This window comes from Myxine glutinosa, chromosome 7 (assembly GCF_964187855.1).
Source record: "Myxine glutinosa chromosome 7, kmMyxGlut1.1, whole genome shotgun sequence".
NCBI classification, from domain to species: domain Eukaryota; kingdom Metazoa; phylum Chordata; class Myxini; order Myxiniformes; family Myxinidae; genus Myxine; species Myxine glutinosa.
In genome coordinates, this window is record NC_136267.1 from 102,246,945 (window position 1) to 102,269,493 (window position 22,549).

Here is a 22,549-nt window from a genome sequence, read left to right on the forward strand (position 1 = left end):
CAGTTGGTGTCGTCTTGTGGATTTTAAGAAAACGTGTTTCAATCTGGTAACTGCAGCTCACTGCCTCAGCACATGTCTGACAAGCTGTTTCAATTTACATTGAAATGTATCTGTATGTAAACACAGTCCCTTACCGACACACAGAATTACAAGAGGTTATCCCATCCATTCAGGAACAGGCGAGGCTAACTAATAAACTATGATCAATGTGCTTTAGACCCTTGATGACACTAAAGCTAGAGCTGTATGCACACATGTTGGAGAATGTGCTTCAAGTTAGTACCTCTGTTGTTTGACTCTTCCATGAGCCTTGATTTCTGTTTAAAATCAAATTGAGCTAAGAAGACAATGCTACCAGCTGTGTACCATTTGGTCACTTGCAAGCATGAATTGTTTAATACTATTTAAAACAAAAAAGGAAAATACTTGGAATGAGTCCATTTATATTATATTACCTGGCGTGTATTTGGTGATGTTATCCAAGAGCAGAGGATATTTGGTTAATCGCTGCATCTCAATGGGCAGAAAATCCTGCAGTCGCAGCCGCTTGCACTGCGGACTCGATTCTGCCTCCTATTAAACCAGGCATTTTGCACAATTAATGCCATGCATGCAATGTGTACCACGTGATTTACAAATGGCATCTAAACTAAAGTACTCAGTGGAAAACTGTGAATTAGCCCCTCTCCACCACTTTTCCCACTATCCTTAACAATTAGCAAACAAAACAGCTTCCAGGTAGTGAACCAGTCACTGAAAAAACGCCGACAGGTCACTACTCGAAAACAAACTCCATCAGTTTAACCCCAGGGTAGACACGTAAACAACAACTCACCTGGATTATAGAATTGAACTCCTTGCTCGTTTTCTGCAAGTGCTTCAATTGCACGGGGAAATGCGCCATGTCGGTACAGAACCTCACTGCCAACTCCATAAACTCCATTCCATCACGAGTATTAGGAGAAAACTGGGAGGAAAAATATCCCCCAGTAATCAGAGGTAAAAAATTATGACCATCGTTAAAAGTTCTGGGTTAGGAAGAGATTCAAAGAATGGTAAATTAAAGCAGCATGACATTGACAAATATACAAATGTACAAATACGAAGCATGGAACCAACTTGATTGAGCAGAGTGGCAGGCAAACCATGAGTTGTTTCTTTGTCATTCCACGATTGGCCATTCTCCCTCATCCAGGCCCGCCGTAAGGCACGGGCAAATCTCTCTGCAAAAAATATGCAAATATGAAAGTGACACACAATGTGTTTGGTAGATGTGCTGCACAACAATGTCACATGACTGGAGTGACAAGCGTAGTCATGTTATCACTAACCATGGACTGCAATAAGTTCTGGAAGATTTGGAAAGAAGTCAGTAGGTTCAAGCTCTGCCATAGTGCTCGAGGACAGCAGTGGCTTGCGAAATACGCAAGAAAGCACGCGGAGGGAGGAAACATGGCGCTTCTCACTCTGTAGCAACTCTGAGGGAAATAAATAAATAAATAAATAAACAAGAAGACGTCATGCGTAGCACGATACTTGCAAAATCCACCCCCCTCCCCCCAAAAGTTTTCCATTGATACAGCAAATTGGCCATTTTGATATGTTTGGATTGGCCAAATTGGCCAAAATAACCCAATGCATGCCGAGTCGTTGATATGTTTGGATTTCGTTTTCATCAGTTCTTTTGAACAGCTGTTATATTCTTAATGGCAAGATTACAATCAGATCCAGTATGTAGCCTATACATTATATATTACACATAAACTCCATGCTTAGCCTTCAGAAACACGAAAATAAATCAAGCACTAGTTCTTCCTTGCACAAGTTATCACATGTTCAGCAATTCACAAAACATGCTTTGCAAAACGCTATGCCAGTATCAGAGAACCTAAGTGCAAAAACAAGCAAAACAGCTCGATGTAAGCGCACTCTAAGCATGGAGTGCTGTTCATTAACATATGTTGGTCCAGATTTAAAATGTTTAGCACTCGTGCACATGGATGCCTGTTTTCTGCATGACGGACTGACAGAGTGGCCGACGGACCACCCACTAGTGGACACATGGGTTCTTAGCCAAAGGGAGCATCGAGGAATATACCGTGAATTACATCTCTACGCTTGAGTTCTCGGGGTTTAAGGCGACGTAGTTGCTCAGGTGGGAGGCCTGCTCGCCAATCCTCGATCTCCGCCCCGGCATCATCCCCTCCCTCATTTTCACACTCGCCCTCACCCTCCGGCCACTCAGAGGGTGAGACCGAGTGTGAGGAAGTGAGGGTAGATGGCTGGCCAAGGGAATGAGGGAATGGTGTTGGTGGAGTCAAGAAGTCAAGGGAGGAGAACGATGCAAGTTCCGTTGAGCTGTAATGGAAAGGAAATGAAAAGGAATGCATAATGCTAGAAATAAAGTCCCCATTCTGCATCCGGACAAGATGTTCCTTTTATTCATTACTGTATACATTAAATAATCTATTAATCAGAGACGACTGACACGTTTCAAATACAAAGTTATTTTGCAGAAACAGTAGCAATTTATTTTCAGGATCATATTTAATAAGCTCCTTTGTCCTATGTTTGGAAAACAGAATATGAACTTTGACCGAATGGCAGAAGCTCTTGTAGTCCAACAGATCCCATTGTATACTCGTTTGAACATATAAATAAAGCATTTTGCATGAAGTAACTTGTGCTTAACTATGTGTCGGAGCAATAATGAAATAATAAATATGTTTACACAATAATACTATTATTATGTGTGAAATATTGCAAGTTATTATGATATAATTAATAAATTGTTATTACCCAGCTGACAAGCTCGATGCAGAAGAAGAAGAAGCAGAACAAGGACGGGGACCATCTGTTTCCATGGAAGCATCTGGCCTTAAATGCTGTCTCTCTTGCAAGCTCTCAGAACGCTGTATGCTCACAGACCTATGGGGGAACGGAGGGCGTAGTTCGACTACATCATCGCATATGGATTTAGAGGCTTCAAATTTCAGGTCTACTCTTTCATGGCAAAACTGTATTTGATTAGGCAACACAACAACCAGTTAACAAGTATCTATTTCTGCTTTGGATTACTTTTTTAATGGTAGTCATGACAACCACACATCACATGTATCCATGCAGAATCCAGGGACCAAGAAACCTAATTTTAATGGAATCATCACGAACAGAATTAAAATGCAGTTTGGTTGTACAACAATGCAAGTAAATCTCTACAATTATTTTGTACTTAAATCGATATTTGTGGGAAAATTGCATGCCCAGACGAGGAATCAAATCCAGGTCATCTGGTGAACCGTTCCAGTGTTCTTCAATTTAATTAATTATAATCCTGTTAATTAATGTAATTGTTTCTACGCCCACAGTGGTGTTTGTAATAGCAGACATGGATTTGTCCCCCCATTAGAGGAAGACCCTCTCATGACCACGCCATTGGTGCTCCTATGGTTAGCTATCTATATCCTATCCTATCTATATCCTATGGTTAGATATAGATAGGTTAGCTACCTATCTATATCCAGTTTTAAACAATATACTATTTCTGCTGAAAGATAAACGGCAATGGCCTGTAAATTCTAACCCCTACCGCTCCCTCTTCCCACCCTGCCACCCTCTTTCCCACAGTCATCAATTGTTGACCTTCCACGTCTATTGTTCAGGTCTTTTATGATCATCAACCTCTGTTTTAGTGAAAAAAATTGACAGCACAAGACAAAGAAATCGAGAAAGAAAAAAACAATAATTTAAAATGTATGTTAAAAAGATTAACAAAAATGTTAAGCAATTTAAAAATACTAAGCAATGATAATATGATTGTAATATTCTAACAAGTCAAGAGACGACGATGGTTCACGAGCGAACGGAAGCAGTAACGGAAAGAGAGTGGAAATTCTATATGTGGAAAAATTGCATGCTTGGTCAGTGTCGCCTTGATAGCTCAGATGGCAGATTCACCAGAGGACCTGGGTTCGATTCCTGGTCTGGGCATATAATTTTCCCACATATATCAATTTAATTAATAATAATCCTGTTCATTAATGTAATTATTTTGCACTTCACCAATAGTAATGTTGTGAACCAATTGTGCTAGCCAGGCACTGCTCAGTTATTATGTCCAAGATGCCTGAGAGTGTCGCTCACAGCAATGAATCCGAAGATCAAGAGTGAAGCTCTTTGGATTTTTCTTTGAAAAGAGTGTTATTGTTTGTATATTGCCACAATAACCAGAGCATTAATTCACTCACGCTGCCACAATAACATTAAATCAACCGTCCATACTCAAGCTAACTACCAGTCCTACTAATATCCATTCTCCCATGATTCTAGGTACCGATCTATATCCAGTTTTAAACAATATACTATTTCTGCTGAAAGATAAACGGCAATGGCCTGTAAATTCTAACCCCTACCGCTCCCTCTTCCCACCCTGCCACCCCCTTTCCCACAGTCATCAATTGTTGACCTTCCACGTCTATTGTTCAGGTCTTTTATGATCATCAACCTCTGTTTTAGTGAAAAAAATTGACAGCACAAGACAAAGAAATCGAGAAAGAAAAAAGAATAATTTAAAATGTATGTTAAAAAGATTAACAAAAATGTTAAGCAATTTAAAAATACTAAGCAATGATAAATTTAAAATTATTTAAGCAAGTGCAATGTGCATGATAAAAAAGCAAATGGGTATATAGCATGAATAGGCAAAAGGCATTGTAATATTCTAACAAGTCAGGAGACGACGATGGTTCACGAGCGAGCGGTATTCAATGACAAAGGACGGACTATCAAGTCGATCATCATGATCATCGACGATTGATGCATCAAATCGGGACCATAATCAGTTATGAGGTTAGTTAGCTACAAAATACCGAAAATTCGGTTAGATTCCGACAACTTTGAAAATTTTACTTTTGTGACCTTCAAAGGTCAAAGGTCGAAGATTCTGAAATTTGTTGGAAAACTTGTATTTCATGATGTATGTGATAATATAAGATCATGTACGACATTTCACCCTATCAGGAAGCGAACAATGTAATAAAACCATCAAAAATCGACTTTTCTAAATTTCGTGACCTTGTGACCTTGACCTTGGGGCGAAAATGAAAAATCGAGCTCCGTGGGGCTAGACACATGACATTGGCCTAACCAAATACTGAAACCCCTTTCAGATTCCACCAACTCCCTCGGAGAAGATGTAGCTTGAACTCGATTACCCCCTAAAAAGACATCTTTTTCGGGCGTGGCTCCACCCACAATGGGCGCAATACGCACACTCTATACAGAACACAACTAGATCATGATATCAACCTCCCACCCAAGTTTCATCAAGATCAGATGATATCATCAGGTAGTTATGCTGCGGACAGACAGACTGACAGACAGACGCACACCCATGACGAATATAGTGGTCACTTGATAACTCGTGAACCAATTACAAAACATAAGTGATTGTGTTAAATATTTAACACCAGAACATAATAGGACCTCACAAATCAAAACACACCTCCATCATAACAACGGCTACATGTGCCCTTGCATGAGCCCACCTTTTCAACTGAGCAGTGCCTTTGATTTCATCCCCACTCTCCGCCTTGCAACTCTCAAAGTGTTGGATAATACAATGCACAGACCCCGACTTTACCACTGCCAAAGATGGAGGAGGTGGATATAAGGGCAAAAGGTTCAGGTTAAATTTGAGAACACCTGGCAAACAGTGTGCTTCCATTACAAATTGTTCAGTTTTTAATGCCAAATACATCAAACATTAAAAAGAAGGCGCAAGTGCACGTGCCAGGTACTGATGGGGAAAAGTGATATTAAAATTATGGCAGTCATTAATAAAATGTATGATTAGAGTTCAACCGAAAGATATAAAAGCACAGTAATTGCGGTTAAAAAATACGGAATTACAAAAAAATAGGTGATTAAAAAAAGGCAGAGAAAATGGTCCAAGTTAGAAGACAGCCTGCACAAGGTCACACCCCAACTCACCTGGAGAAATGGGAACAGAAGAGATTGTCTTGCTTTCAAGGTCTGCTCCCAAGAACAGAAGCAATAAAACAATGAGAACGCATTTCACTGATTTATAGGGAGGTTTCTGGATTATAAAGTCCACCTTGTTAAAATGGGCCAGGAAACAATGGGATCCGGGCATGAATTTGTGAGCCCATAAAAAGTTAGCCTTAATTCAATGCTTTACAGGATAGTGAGAGAGGCCACTTGCATTCAAATGGGCTGAATGTGTGGGGAAAATTCAGACGAACTCTGGTAACCTTCATTACCAACCTGTCTTGTGTCCATCTCCAGCAGTGCCAGCATCCTGTTCCAATTTGATGACTGAAACAAATGAAAGGCCATTTGGGAAGAGGTTGGACATAACTATGTAGGACTGAGCACAACTCACATATATTGAATAAGGTAAACATTAAGTGACCTTGCTGCTCAAACTCTCTTTACCTGAAGAGACCAGAACAGCACTTGGTAGGGTTTAAACTACTAAGACCAAGACTAAACTACTAAAACTACTAAACTAGTTTAAACTACTAAATTTTTTATAATTAGTACTTGTGTGCTTCCCTCTCTCTCCCCATCTTGTCTCCCGCTCCCTTTATTGTATGTTTTGTGTCCGTTTGTTTTTTTTGTGATTAATGTTGGCTCTTACACGAGCCTCGATCTTGTATACAAAAAAACCCCCAAAAAACTACAAAACTAAGAGATTTAATAATCGGCTTGTTGTAAGCCAACCAACTCATCCACCTAGTTTTTTCACAAGTCATCCACAATCTTTTGAAATATCATGCTATATATCGTTTTTTGGCCCGATCACTCAACGGTGAAAAATCACTTGAAAATAAAAACATGTCACAGATCCGGATCTTCACAAACATTGAATCCATGCTTCCATGGCACACACCCAACCTGTCCACCAAGTGTCATTCAAATCCATCCAAAACTTTTTGAGATATCCTGCTCACACATAGACAGACAAACAAACAGACACCCAGACAAACAACAGAGAGGGGCGAAAAGATAACCTTCACCACTGAACACAGTCCACCTTCGGTGGTGGAAGTAACTACATAGTTTTCACATCTTAACAACTCAAACGTCTGTAATTTACAGCATGTAAGATATTGTTTTAAGAACCACTTCAATTGCTCACCACTGGACTCACCTTTACCGTGCTTCCTCAATTCTTTGAAAAGTCCCTTTTGCTTCTCCTTCACAGTCTCCTTCTCCAAGCCCCTCTTGGTCTGGAGGGAATCATGACATCAGCATTAAACTTCTCCAATGAACAGCCAACTAATGATGTCAAACCCCAATGCAAAATCCACAAAAAATTAGAATGGCAATCTTCGACGTTGCAACGACAACCGATATTCCTCCGCACACATTATTACCTCATTATACATACTTGTACCAAGTTTGATTTAAATACCATTAGCTGTTTTCAAGTATCACATTTTTACCTGACATGACCTCTGACATTTGATCCCAAAATCTAATCAGTTCATCTTTTCATCAAAATATATATTTGTACCAAGTTTGGTTAAAATCCCATCACTGTTTCACAAGTTAACACAGTAACATAATTTTTTACCTAATGGGACCTCTGACCTTTGACCTCTTGACCTGATTATGAAATCCATTTATCTTTACATCATGATACATACTTGTACCAAGTTAGATTTAAATCCCTTCAGCTGTTCCAAACAACAACAACACAACATGCATTTTAAGGCCATTTTCCCTGCAAGAGCGGGGGTTAGCCTTGTGGTCCCCATGACAATCTTCTCCATGTTGCCCTATTTTCTGCATCTCTCCTTGTTAACCCACTTGCCCGCATGTCTTCTTCCACCGTCTTTAGCCAAGTCTTTCTCGGTCTTCCCCGTCCTCTACTTCCTTCTACATTCATTTCCATCACTCTTCTCAACCAGTCACTTTCATCCTTCCTCAACACATGACCAAACCATCTCAACCTGTTCCTCTTCACAGCATCAATCACAGGCTCTATTCCCATCATCTTTCACAATTCATCATTTGTCTTCCTCTCTCTCAACGATACTCCACACATCCACCGAACCATTCGCATTTCCACCCTTTCCAGCCTTCGTTGCTGCTCTACATTCATGACCCATGTCTCGCTCCCATAAATCACAACACTTCTCACACATGCAGCATACACCTTTCCCTTCAGCTTCAACGACACTCCCCTCATCATCAGCACGCCACTCAATTCCCGAAACTTCTTCCATGCACATCTCACTGGAGCAACCGTTGCCGAGTCTGATCCACCTTCTCCATTCAGCATGTCTCCGAGGTAGCAAAATGTTTTCACACCTTCCAGCTTCACGCCGTCTCCAAGATCCAACTCAACATTTCCTCCATCTGCAGCTCCCTCTGTGCACACCTTACATTTGAATGTAGCTGCCACACTGGTTAATGACCCTCTCAGACCACTACATTTTTGATGAACCCACTCAGCGCACATTGTACATTGAATGGAGTTCACTCCGACACCCTTCCTGCACACAGCACATGGCCACTTCCCAGTTCTTTCCACCTCACTAACATGCTTTACCACTTGCCATCACCTTCGTCTTTCCGATATTCACCTTCAGACCTTTTGTCTCCATACATTCCTTCCACGTGTTCATCTTTTCCTTCAGTCCATCCATAGTTTCCGCAATCAACACCAGATCATCTGCATACAACAACTCCCACGGTAAACCCTCCTTTACGTTCTGAGCCAGCACCTCCATCACAGCTACAAATAGTAGTGGACTTAGTACCGACCCCTGATGCACTCCCACCTTCACCTCAAACTCATCACTGTTCCCGTCCTTCGTCCTTACAGCTGTGCGCGCTCTTTTGTACATTGCCATCACTATTCTGATCAGCCATTCCTCCACTCCTAACTTCCTCAATGCCCATGTCAATACTTTGCGTGGAACCCGATTGAATGCTTTCTCCAGATCAACAAACCCAAGAAACAACTTCTTCCTCTTCTCCATGTACTTCTCCTGCAACTGCCTTACAATGAAAAGCACGTCTGTCGTTCCTCTTCCTGGCATGAATCCAAACTGCATTTCGTCGATCTTCACTTTCTTCCTTATCCTCCTCTCCAACACCCTTTCCAATACCTTCATTCCATGCTCCAATAACTTTATCGCTCGGTACAAGCCACACTCCAATAGGGTCACCTTTCCCCTTGTATAGAGGGACGAGGGTACTCAGTTCCCAATCCACTGGAATGCGGCCTTCTTTCACCACCAGATTACAGATCTCTGTCATTCTCTTCACACCCCAACTTCCTGCTGCCTTCAACATATCTCCCACAACTCCCGTCAGCCCTCCCGCTTTTCTACCCTTCATTGCTTTTATCACTTCCTCAACTTCCTTCTCAGTTATCTTCTCTGCCGGTCCTAAAACTGGGTTACTCTCTATGTTGCCATCCCATTCATTCTCTGTATTCAACAGCATTTCCATATATCTTTTCCATCTTCCTTTAATTCCATCTGGGTCGACAACGATTTGTCCAACTTCATCCTTCAAGCGACTCACCCCCATCACATCACACCTCTCTTTCGCTATCTGCTTTGCAATCCTGAATACTGCTTTCTGACACTCTTCCGAATCCAAGCGTTCTCCGAACATTTTCCTACATGCCTCCTGCACCTTTGCTACCACTTTCTTTGCAGCCTTCCTGGCTGCCTTATAACTTTCATTCTCTCCTGTTTCTGCTCCCGTACCCTTCGCCTTCTGCCACTCCTTGAACTTCTTCCTCTTCTCTTCAATCCTCTTTCCCACTTCATCATCCCACCACCATGTTTCAGAGTGCCTCGGTGGTCCTTTTGTCCATCCACATACCTCACCAACGGCTCCCAACAGACTAGCTTTCATTGACATCCAACCACTTTCAAGCTCAACCACATCATCCTCGACCCTACTCAGCCTCTCTTTTAATGCCTCCCTTACTGTCACCTCTTTCAACCTCCACACCTTCATTCTCGGTTGGTACTTCACCCGCCGAGCTCTCCTCGCACCTTTCACCCTTACGTCGTAGACAACCAAGTGGTGCTGTGAAACAGCCTCCTCCCCCGGGATAACCTTTGTGTCCCGAAGGTGCCCCCTATCTCGCCTACGCACCATCAGGTAGTCAACGGTTGTCGTCGACCCACCTGACATGTATGTAACAAGCTTATTATCCTCTTTCTGGAACTGAGTATTACAAATCAACAAATCAGCTCCATCAGCAAACTCCAAAATCCTTTCACCTTCTCCATTTCTCACACCATATCCGTAACCCCCATGAACTCCGTCAAAACCATCTTTACTCCTTCCCACATGTCCATTTAGGTCTCCTCCTACCACAACAACTTCCTCATCTTTCACGTTTTCCATCAGCTTCTCTATCGCACACCAGAACTTGTCCTTCTCTTCATCGCTTCGACCAACCTGCGGAGCATATCCCGAGATGATGTTCACCAAGAGCTTTCCAATCATCATTTTCACCATCATCAACCTATCACTCACTCTAGTCACACTCACCACACTGTCTACAAACTCCTCAGAAAACAGGACACCAACACCTTTCACGCCCTCCAGGCACCCTTGCCACACAAACTTGAATTTCTGTCCCTGCCTACCCTTCACCATTCTCATACCACTTCCCTTCCATCTCGTCTCTTGCACACAACATATGTCCACTCTTCTTCTGACCAATACTTCCACCACTTCTCCTGATCTCACTGTCATTGTCCCTACATTCCATGTCCCAAACCTCAGAAACCGATCTCCACTTCGGGCTGTACCCTGCCCACATGCAGTTGTAATTGTCATGGTTCTCTTTTTGAGGCAATGTTTTTGTGGCCGGATGCCCTTCCTGACGCCAACCCTCTTAGTCGCCTCTTACGACACGCAGGGATACGGCGTACCTATTCTTATCCAGGGTACACACTGGGAAACGTTTAAAACATGGAAATTCTGGGGGTGGGGGGGGGGGGGGCGGCGTCAGCATCACGGCTGCGGTTTAAACATATTTAAATAAATATTTAAACAAAACCATGAAAAACAATCTGGGAAAAGTCTCTAAGTGAGAACGTGGATTTGAGAAAGCAGGAGCAGAGGTGAAAGGAAAACGAGATATAGGGGGCGGGGCACAAGTCGAGACGAGGAGGCCGCACGAGACACCAGGCCGCACGAGGCGCACGAGGCGCGAACAAAGAAACGACTAATTACACACAAATTTGCAACAACTACAAAACCAAAACCAAATAGAAACACACAATAACACATACACAACAAAATACGCAGCGGAAATTTGACAAAGAAACGAACGGGAAAACACTCAAACTTTGATGCCGTGGAGAGATCGAAGCAAGCCCCGTCGCTCGAGGGACCGGAAGCACCGGAAGGTTTCACTTCATCCTAGCATCATATTATATAATTATACCAAGTTTGGCGAAAATGTCATCACTGGTTCACAAGTTAGCTCAGTAACAGAATTTTTACCTAACGGGACGTCTGACATTTGACCTTTTGAACCCAAAATCTAATCAGTTCATCTTTACATAATTATACATTCTGAACGGACAACCCGAAAACATAATGCCTCCTGCGACTTCGTCGGCAGAGGCATAAAAAGACAATGATCAACTCTAATTAGCAATCTGTCAAACAGATAATGATGTCGGACTAGCCTACAATTTTAGCTAATAGGGGTTGCATGAGCTCAACATGAGCTCCATTTTTAGCGGAACATCGTTCACCTTTTTCCAGAAGGGAATCTTGATCCGGTCTCGATCTAGAAAGCTGCTCAGGCGCTCAGCTGGGCCAAGGCTGCTTCCCCTTGTTAACGAGCTCGATGAGTGGCGCGAGTCGTGAATTTTGATCCCGTGTCTCTTGAGGTAAGTCGTTAGCACATCCACCATGTGTATCCTGTACAAGTATCACTGACACCTCACAAATTTCCTTCCTCCACAATAACACTTTCCCAATAATACTAACCACATTCCTCATTTTACGGCAAGTTTCCACGGTCAAAGAAATCTAAAATTCCAAGGATGAAATTTTGTCGAATAGTAAAACCACTGTAAAGTTTCACACATTAATCCATTTTGTATTTATGTAAAATAAAAAGCTGTAACTTCAATGACTCACCCATTCGGGTCTTGCAAGAAACGCCTGTTAAAACGAAAAAAAGTTACATAATCACAAATTTATAACAAACAGTCTTATCGTCCAATCAACAACATTCATTACTTAACCTGTGGAGTTCATGAAACTTGTCTTCAGCAAGACGACGCTCCCTTGCTTGAACCAAACCTGACGGAATAAACTCAGATGGTGGGTCGCCATACATTGCACTTAGACCCTGAGTCCTGATTTCCCTGCAAACAAGACACAAGATAGGGAAGTCAAAATGGTGCAGTGGTGGAAAAGAAAGGAAAGCATTTTGACACCGATTCAAAATGTTAGATGAACGATAAAGTTTTTTAAAAGTTTGGTTGCCATAAGATCCAAAATTAGGCATTCCTAGTCGATTCAGAACATTGTTTGTTCCACATTTTTTGTGTTTTCACATTTGTGTTTTTCACAAATATGCGAATCACCAGGGAGACATGACTCATAAAGTGCTCCATTTCATTTTTTTATTCAACAATTTGTTCTTATGCTGAGAGTAATATTGGTGGAAGCTGGTAAACATGTTAAACTAGAAAGCATCTGATAATGCAAAGCCCGTCCGCATCCGTTTGTAATCAAACGTCGTCCTCTTCTTCTGCCGCCTGCTCAAAATAATGAAGTTAAAAAAAATAAAAATTGATGATTCTAAGTACCTTGACTTTTCATCTTTAGATCTAAAAAATAGGGCAAAATGGAGAAGATTGTCATGGGGACCGCAAGGCTAACCCCCGCTCTTGCAGGGAAAATGGCCTTTAAAATGCCTGTTGTTGTTGTTGTTTGTTTCACATTTTTTGCAGTTAACGGGGTAGAAATAATTAAACAATGTTTTTTTTCTTCTTCCAGAATTCACTACGTTTTGGTGTCTGTAAATTACGAATGGGCCATGAGATGATCTGTTCCATAAAAGCATTTGTGCATCACTTCAGAAATTAGCAAGAGTATAATTTTTCTAACTACCCTACAAATGGTTAAACTGTACGAGTCAGGACACACTGAACAATTCATGCCAAGCATGACAATGGAAGCCCAAGCAACTCAGCTATTTATCTGTCAAAAAGGTTTCCATATGATGTCTTAATGGATATCTTATATTTGAAAGGTAATTAGAAAGTAAAATTTGACACGAATGTGTCTTTGGACATGCCTCCGTCCAAGTTCGATGCCAACCCACCGTTATGCGTGATCTCAATTAAAGGTCACATGAAAAATTAAAGGTCCCTTGAAAGAGAAAAGACATAAGTAGAAGAGACAACATCAGATGGTTCTAACACGAGTTATGTTCTGCAAAATGATTTTTTAAGGGCACATGACCTTTGACCTATTCAATCTAAAATGGAATCAGTTCATCTTTGTATTACAGTCCATGAGTGTCAAGTCTGGTTGAAATATCTTTAGTGGTTCATAAGTTATTGCAGTAACACAGATTTTCAATTAAAGTTCACTGGACCTCAGGCCTATGACCTTTTGAACCCAAAATGTAATTCATCTTTATATTACAATCCATATTTATTCCAGGTTTGGTAAAAATCCCTTCAGCGATTCAAAAGTTATCGCCTTAACAAAATCATCATGCATGGATGGACAGATAACCCAAAAACCGAATGCCTCCGCATGACCTTTGACCCCAAAAACGAAATAGTTCATTTTTGCGTCGTAATACACCTTTGTGCCTAGTTTAGTTTAAAAAAGGATCCCTTCAGCGGTTCACAAGTTATTGCACTAACAATATTATTACGCACTGACACACGGATCGACAGACAACCCGAAAACATAATGCCAACACAGTGCCTTCGACAGTGGAGGCATAAAAATTCCATGACAAAGCACTTCTAATTTGTAATTTTGCTTTTCAAAAGCAATGGCATGGATATTTACGATGGAGTTGTGTACAGAAAAGCCTAACCAGGACCTGCCAGATACTATATCCTCCAAGCTGTAAACCACAGCAGAAATTTGTTTGCACAAATGTCACAATTCCAGGACATGTTGATTATATTCAACACAAAAGCCATTGAACCAGATATTATTAGATTACAATTTGAAAAGCTTTGTATAGGCTTGTCCTCCATGCTCAAAGATACAGTTTCCCACAAGATGGCTCACAAAATGATGACAGTTTTACTTTCTATTCCTTTCAGGTTCTCATACATCACATCATATATGAAGATATTCTTGGGCAAAAACTGCTCAATGCATCTTTGGACATGGCGACTACATGACATTAAGTTAGAAAACAAAATAGAAGGACAGCATCATTCGTGAAAGAGTATGACTGGTGCAACATTTTACCACATTTGTGGAGGAAGGACTTTGACATGGGCACACATTGGTTCATGTAGAATGGTGCAACTTCCCAAACTGTAAGAGTTGTCCTTCACTTTCTCCATCGAACTTTTGAAGACCATGGAATTTCTCCAAGCTTCCAGACAGGGACCAATGTGGAATGACGGCCCATTCATCTATCTATAATTCCAGTAATCTCTGTCTGTCTGTCTGTACGTCTGTACGTTTGTCTGTGACCGCTGTTTCTCGACAACCACGGGTCCGATATACTTGAAACTTGCCAGGTATATTGCTGGGGACCCGAGGATGTGCCTTTTCAAGGTTTCATATTAATCGGACAATTACTTACCGAGCTATGTCCAAAAAACGATTCAACCAATCAGAGAGCAGCGAACGATCGCGTGTGCCGAACGTGGCGGGCACACTCTGCCTCGGATGGCACATTTGAGAGCGTATTCATTTATTTCACGTTTGCAAACTATGTTGGCGTTAAACTATGTTTTACAACTAATAAAAACGAATTTGCGATTCATTCGCTTTCCTGCGCGTTTGTGTACGCGATGGCGATTTCTTTACCAAACTCCGGAAGCCGTTCGCTTTGGACCGAACCATTTCATGTAAATAGAGGGGGGGGGATTGTCACCACTCGCAAGCACGGAGGTATATAATAAACTGGAGAGCCAATGACGGCTGTCGGCTGAAGCTAGCGGAAGTTGCTTGGCGGCCATATTGGGAAGCCGATTGTGACATTCGTCCACATCCATCAGGGCAAGTAATACAATACACCGGACTCGAACATGCAACTAAATTGGAAGTTTATTGTTCAATAGTTGTTATTTTTCCTTAGCTATCTGATGCCAATAACTGCAAATGAGGGTTGTATAAATTACAGCACTAGGTGGTTTGCCATTGCCTTCCCACTTCGCAGTAGCAGTAGGTAGGGCAGGAAGTTGTTCAGGGTCCTGGTACGAATCCCGATCCTGGTATTTCACGGGCAGGGCGACTGATCATCCTGGCGAACGTTAAGCCGGCTGTCTTGTCTGCTAGTGAAGGAGCTGGGGCTCCCACGTCGATCGGGGAATCGGAATCGGGGAATGGAAGCTGAATGACAGTTGGAAAGTGCCTGTAGCATACTTTATGATAAATGGATTGTCGGGGAAGGAACAGGCGAATTTGGTGACACAATGTCTACTAAAATTGCATGATATCGGTGCAGAGGTGGTTTCCTTAACTTGCGATGGACCGTCCGCTCATTTGACAATGTTACGTGAGCTAGGTGCCGACATCACGCCGCAGAATGTGAAACCAACATTTCCCCACCCAGCAAATCCCGAAAAGAAAATTTGTGTTGTACTCGATGCATGTCACATGCTTAAACTTGCAAGAAACTGTCTTGGATCCATGAAAATGATGGAGGATGGCAACAAAAAAGTCATCGCGTGGAAATACATCCAGGCACTCTTTGATCTGCAGAAGAGGGAAGGCTTGCGTCTGGGAAATAAGCTCTCCCGGAAACACATCGAGTGGAAGAGCAATGTCATGAAGGTGGACACAGCTGCTCAGACATTGAGCACTAGTGTGGCAGATGCAATTCGGTTTTGCAGGGACACTTTGCAACTATCAGAATTTCAGGGCAGTGAGGCTACCTGCCAATACATTGAAACATTGGACAAACTGTTTGACATTCTAAATTCTCGCAATCCATTGGCACGAAACTACAAGGCACCACTCATGACATCACGAGAAGGACTTTTCCTGCCATTCCTGGATACTGCCTACAGTTACTTGTCCAACATCAAAAACATGAATGGTCAAGTTATGACCAATACGCGTTTGAAAACCCCCTTCATTGGTTTCATGATCTGCATAGAGAGTGTCAAAATTTTGTATTTCACATATGTCAAACCTGCCTCATCTCCCCTGCGATACCTGCTCACGTACAAAATGAGCCAAGACCACATTGAACTTTTCTTTGGAGCGGTCCGCATTGCATGTGGAAGTGGGAATAACCCAACGGCCCGGCAGTTTGTTGCCGCATATAAGCGCCTCTTGATGCGACATGACATCAAGTCTGCAAGTGGGAACTGTTCTGCACAGGACTCAACCAGAATCCTGAATGCGGCTTCCTTCAAGTGCGTTGCAAAGCAGGCTGTGCCTGACGAGAGTCACGACATGTTGGTGGCCAGACGATACGACCTGGAGTTGAGATCGCCGGCAAAAGAGGACCACGACTATGCGGATATTCCAAATTTTGAGCAACTTTCCATCTTTACAGAGTCATGTGTTGGCTATATTGCCGGCTATGTGGTGAGGATGGTGAGGAAGACTCTGAAGTGTAGCCAATGTCTTTCTGCATTGACCAGTAACAACGAAGAATGGCAAACCACACCAATGTACAGCCTGATTGTTACCAAGAACAGGGGTGGCCTCATAGTTCCCTCGCACAGTGTTGTTCGTGTCTGTGAGGCGACTGAACGCTGTGTCAAGAGGCTCCTGGCTGTAAGCAATGGCAAAATGCCTCGTGAAAGTGGGATAAGAGCGGCAATTTCCACTTCTGTCCTTTCTGAGGTCGGTCGGTCTACATTTGCTTCCTTGGATCGGCACATGTTTGACTGTGAGGCAGACAGCAACCATGTGTTTGCTTTAATACATTCTGTATCACAATCATACAGCAAGATACGTTTCCATCATGTTGTGAGAACACTCGATGATGACATGAAGGAAGAGCGCATCAGGAAAAAATATTGCAAACTGGTCCTGTTTGCTCACCAGTGAGGCAACACCAGAGCAAGCTGAAATATAAGAGCGACCTCATCTCTACATGGTGTGGGTGTGTTTTGTGGGTTAACTGTGAATTGTGTGGGTTAACTACATGACAGCGTTTCATGTCATTTATGTGACTGACTCACTGTTGATGTGTTGCTGACCCATGTCAGTGTAGAATAAACTCTGGTTATCATTATATCTGCGTGGTTTCTAACATCTCGGTAATAGAAACATACACATCTTAGTTACAATATAATGACTGAATTAAGTAACATCATATAACATGACAACAAATCAGATCTTTATATTGAGGAATATTATAGAACAAGCCAAAGAATGGCAAACGACGATGTACCTCAATTTTATAGATTTCTAGAAAGCTTTCGACTCCTTGCCGAGAGAAAGTCTGGGTCATAATGAAGAAATACAGCATACCTGGAAAATTAGTGAACCTTGTAAAAGCCCTTTACCAAGACTTTCAATGTGCGGTCGTCGACCAAGGTGAAACAACAGAATTGTTCAAGGTGAAGACAGGAGTTAAACAGGGGTGTGACATGTCAGGATTCTTATTCCTACTAGTGGGTGATTGGGTCATGAGAAGAACGATAAAGAACACCGAGCGGTAATTTTGGGCACTTTTTTTTCAAACAAGCTCTAAACCATTGGATTCCCCAGGAAAAATGCGTCTAGAACCAACTTCAAACTTAATGAACACCATTTCCTTAAAGAACGGGATTCTGAGCCCGAATATCAGTTCAAATATTAGTATTCTATATTAATTAAATAGTCGGCGGTCCTAAAATTCGCTCCAGCTGCATCATCAGTGCGCCACGCCTTTGCTTTGACAGGCTTACGATCGGCTTCCCAATATGGCCGCCAGACTATTTCCGGTGGCTTCACGGCGGCTAATGCTGCGAGGTGGCCAATTGGCTCTCCATATTATATACCTCCGTGCTCGCAAGCCGTTCGCTTTGGACCAAACCATTTCATGTAAATAGAGGGGGGGATATACTTTTAGATATATATATAGTACGGGCATGCCCTAGTAATTTCAAATTGTATCAATGCGGTTATTGTCTATGGTGAAATTTGAAAACCTTTACACAACAAAACTCTCATGGAGCAGACATCAAAAGGTAGGTGTGTGTGTGTGTGTGTGTGTGTGTGTGTGTGTGTGTGTGTGTGTGTGTGTGTGTGTGTGTGTGTGTGTGTGTGTGTGTGTGTGTGTGTGTGTGTGTGTGTGTGTGACCGACCATGGCAGAACTTTTTTTTTTTACCGTTTGAGCTTCTGTCATCAAAATTTCAACAAACCCTTATTATGAGAATAAGACCAATCAATAGTTGGGTCAAAATATCAAAAGGCAAAGTCATAGTGAGGAGAAATAGCCCTCTGCCATGCTGCGCAACACGGCTAGGTTTATTTATTTACTTGAATCGCTTCCGTGTTTCTTCAATATTTATCATTGAGTTTCGGTGTGTCTGTTGACTGACAGGATGGCCTAGAGATACGGACACTTGCCTCTCAGCTGTCTAGCCAGGGTTTGAATCCCGACCCAGCTATAATCTGTCATCACGGTGTTTCACAGGCAGGTGATTCATCAATGGGTGTGCCATCCCTCGGATGGACGTTAAACTGGGCGTCACATCTACCAGCATTGTTGGTGGACGTTAAAGATCCCATGCTGTCCTTCGTGAAGAGCATGCGAGTTATTGGCAGCACCATAAACAAATTACAAGTTCCTGCCCTAACCAGCAGAGGGCACTACATCAGCGGACAGCCGCACCCTCAGCCAATGATGCTACCCCACAGTCTTGTGCTGCATACGAACGAAGAAGTGCGTCTGTCCAGGCCATAACCTTTTTACCATTTTAGCTTTTGTCATCAAATTTTCTCCAAACCCTTATGAGAATATGGAGAACACCAACAACAACAACAACAACAACAACAACAACAACAGGCATTTTAAGGCCATTTTCCCTGCTAGAGCGGGGGTTAGCCTTGCGGTCCCCATGACAATCTTCTCCATTTTGCCCTATTTTCTGCATCTCTCCTTGTTAACCCCCTTGCCCGCATGTCTTCTTCCACCGTCTTTAGCCAAGTCTTTCTCGGTCTTCCCCGTCCTCTACTTCCTTCTACATTAATTTCCATCACTCTTCTCAACCAGTCACTTTCATCGTTCCTCAACACATGACCAAACCATCTCAACCTGTTCCTCTTCACAGAATCAATCACAGGCAATATTCCCATCATCTTTCGCAATTCATCATTTGTCTTCCTCTCTCTCAACGATACTCCGCACATCCATCGAACCATTTGCATTTCCACGCTTTCCAGCCTTCGTTGCTGCTCTACGTTCATTACCCATGTCTCGCTCCCATAAATCATAACACTTCTCACACATGCAGCATACACCTTTCCCTTCAGCTTCAGCGACACTCTCCTCCTCATCAGCATGCCACTCAGTTCCCGAAACTTCTTCCATGCACATCTCACTCGAGCAACCGTTGCCGAGTCTGATCCACCTTCTCCATTCAGCATGTCTCCGAGGTAGCAAAATGTTTTCACACCTTCCAGCTTCACGCCGTCTCCAAGATCCAACTCAACATTTCCTCCATCTGCAGCTCCCTCTGTGCACACCTTACATTTGAATGTAGCTGCCACACTGGTAAATGACCCTCTCAGACCACTACATTTTTGATGAACCCACTCAGCGCACATTGTACATTGAATGGAGTCCACTCCGACACCCTTCCTGCACACAGCACACGGCCACTTCCCAGTTCTTTCCACCTCACCACATGCTTTACCACTTGCCATCACCTTCGTCTTTCCGATATTCACCTTCAGACCTTTTGTCTCCATACATTCCTTCCACTTGTTCATCTTTTCCTTCAGTCCATCCATACTTTCCGCAATCAACACCAGATCATCTGCATACAACAACTCCCACGGTAAACCCTCCTTTACGTTCTGAGCCAGCACCTCCATCACAGCTACAAATAGTAGTGGACCTAGTACCGACCCCTGATGCACTCCCACCTTCACCTCAAACTCACCACTGTTCCCATCCTTCGTCCTTACAGCTGTGCACGCTCTTTTGTACATTGCCATCACTACTCTGATCAACCATTCCTCCACTCCTAACTTCCTCAATGCCCATGTCAATACTTTGCATGGAACCCTATCGAATGCTTTCCCCAGATCAACAAACCCAAAAAACAACTTCTTCCTCTTCTCCATGTACTTCTCCTGCAACTGCCTCACAATGAAAAGCGCATCTGTCGTTCCTCTTCCTGGCATAAATCCAAACTGCATTTCGTCGATCTTCACTTTCTTCCTTATCCTCCTCTCCAACACCCTTTCCAATACCTTCATTCCATGCTCCAATAACTTTATCGCTCGGTACGAGCCACACTCCAGAGGGTCACCTTTCCCCTTGTATAGAGGGACGAGGGTACTCAGTTCCCAGTCCACTGGAATGCGGCCTTCTTTCACCACCAGATTACAGATCTCTGTCATTCTCTTCACACCCCAACTTCCTGCTGCCTTCAACATATCTCCCACAACTCCCGTCGGCCCTCCCGCTTTTCCACTCTTCATTGCTTTTATCGCTTCCTTCTCAGTTATCGTCTCTGCCGGTCCTAATACTGGGTTACTCTCTATGTTGCCATCCCATTCATTCTCTGTATTCAACAACATTTCCATATATCTTTTCCATCTTCCTTTAATTCCATCTGGGTCGACAACGATTTGTCCCACTTCATCCTTCAAGCAACTCACCCCCATCACATCACACCTCTCTTTCGCTATGTGCTTTGCAATCCTTAATACTGCTTTCTGACCCTCTTCCGAATCCAAGCGTTCTCCGAACATTTTCCTACATGCCTCCTGCGCCTATGCTACCTCTTTCTTTGCAGCCTTCCTGGCTGCCTTATAACTTTCATGCTCTGCTGTTTCTGCTCCCGTACCCTTCGCCTTCTGCCACTCCTTGAACTTCTTCCTCTTCTCGTCAATCCTCTTTCCAACTTCATCATCCCACCACCATGTTTCCGAGTGCCTCGGTGGTCCTTTTGTCCATCCACATACCTCACCAACGGCTCCCAACAGACTAGCTTTCATTGACATCCAACCACATCATCCTCTACCCTACTCAGCCTCTCTTTTAATGCCTCCCTTACTGTCACCTCTTTCAACCTCCACACCTTCATTCTTGGTTGGTACTTCACCCGCCGAGCTCTCCTCGCACCTTTCACCCTTATGTCACAGACAACCAAGTGGTGCTGTGAAACAGCCTCCTCCCCCGGGATCACCTTTGTGTCCCGGAGGTGCCCCCTATCTCGCCTACGCACCATCGGGTAGTCAACGGTTGTCGTCGACCCACCTGACGTGTATGTAACAAGCTTATTATCCTCTTTCTGGAACTGAGTGTAGTGACATTATACTGAAGGTGAACCCGGGAGTACTCGCTTATCCCACTAAAGGGGCGTCTATAAGACCCGGGACAACCGCGACGCAAAGACACCCCAGCGACACGTACTGTGACATATAGACCTGTAGTTTGAATGGTATGTACGCACCTATATGCTGGACTTGCTTGCTTTGCCTATCGATATCGGTCATTTCCCATGTAATACTCCGATTCTGATGTCTATTGCATGAATGTATTTTTTACAGGATGTTACCACAGATCTAAATGATATTAAACCTACCCAAGGTACAAGTCGTGTCAGTGGTTGATTTTTACGACATTTAATATCATTTATATCTACGAAATGGCTGAACCCAAGATGATCATGGTACCGATCCTCGACACTGACGCACAAGCCGAGGAGTCGGGGTCGGAGTTCACCCACTGGCTCAAAACGCTGGAGAATTATTTCGCAGCGTATGAAACAGAGCCCACCGCCGCGGCTAAGCTGTCCGTGTTACAGTCGAAAGTCCACCACCGCGTTTACCGGTGCATTGCTCGATTTGAGACGTACGCTACAGCTCTGGCCGAGCTAAAGTGAATATACATAAAGAAACGGAGCGCCGTGTACGGCCGGCACCAGCTCTCTCAGCGGCGACAACAACCATCGGAATCGATCGATCGCTATGCTCAGGAGCTGCAACACCTCCTTGCGGACAGCGCTCAGGAGGTACGGACACACGAGCAAGTCCAGGATGACCTTCTCCGAGATTCTTTCGTCTCTGGAATCAGCTCTGGAGCCTTGAGGCTCCGACTCCTGGAGACCGCGGAGCTGACGTTCACGGAGGCACTACGGCTGGCTCACGTCTTTACGGATGCCCGTGAACAATCTACCGCTTATGACC

The 22,549-nt window shown here is 43.3% G+C and overlaps 1 protein-coding gene across 1 annotated transcript in view; it reads right to left on the minus strand.

Moving 5' to 3' along the window:
• The window catches only part of LOC137431618 (uncharacterized), a 96,199-nt gene that overhangs the window by 37,134 nt on the left and 36,516 nt on the right, over positions 1-22,549 (minus strand). Inside the window, exons 13-25 of the mRNA XM_068123141.2 lie at positions 12,270-12,392; positions 12,163-12,186; positions 11,772-11,940; positions 7,175-7,253; positions 6,286-6,336; positions 5,992-6,033; positions 5,547-5,643; positions 2,800-2,928; positions 2,099-2,358; positions 1,332-1,478; positions 1,120-1,223; positions 836-967; positions 456-573 (exon numbers count right to left, since the gene is read on the minus strand). Coding sequence (XP_067979242.2) covers positions 456-573; positions 836-967; positions 1,120-1,223; positions 1,332-1,478; positions 2,099-2,358; positions 2,800-2,928; positions 5,547-5,643; positions 5,992-6,033; positions 6,286-6,336; positions 7,175-7,253; positions 11,772-11,940; positions 12,163-12,186; positions 12,270-12,392 — 1,475 coding nt within the window. The remainder of the gene's footprint in view (positions 1-455; positions 574-835; positions 968-1,119; positions 1,224-1,331; positions 1,479-2,098; positions 2,359-2,799; positions 2,929-5,546; positions 5,644-5,991; positions 6,034-6,285; positions 6,337-7,174; positions 7,254-11,771; positions 11,941-12,162; positions 12,187-12,269; positions 12,393-22,549) is intronic.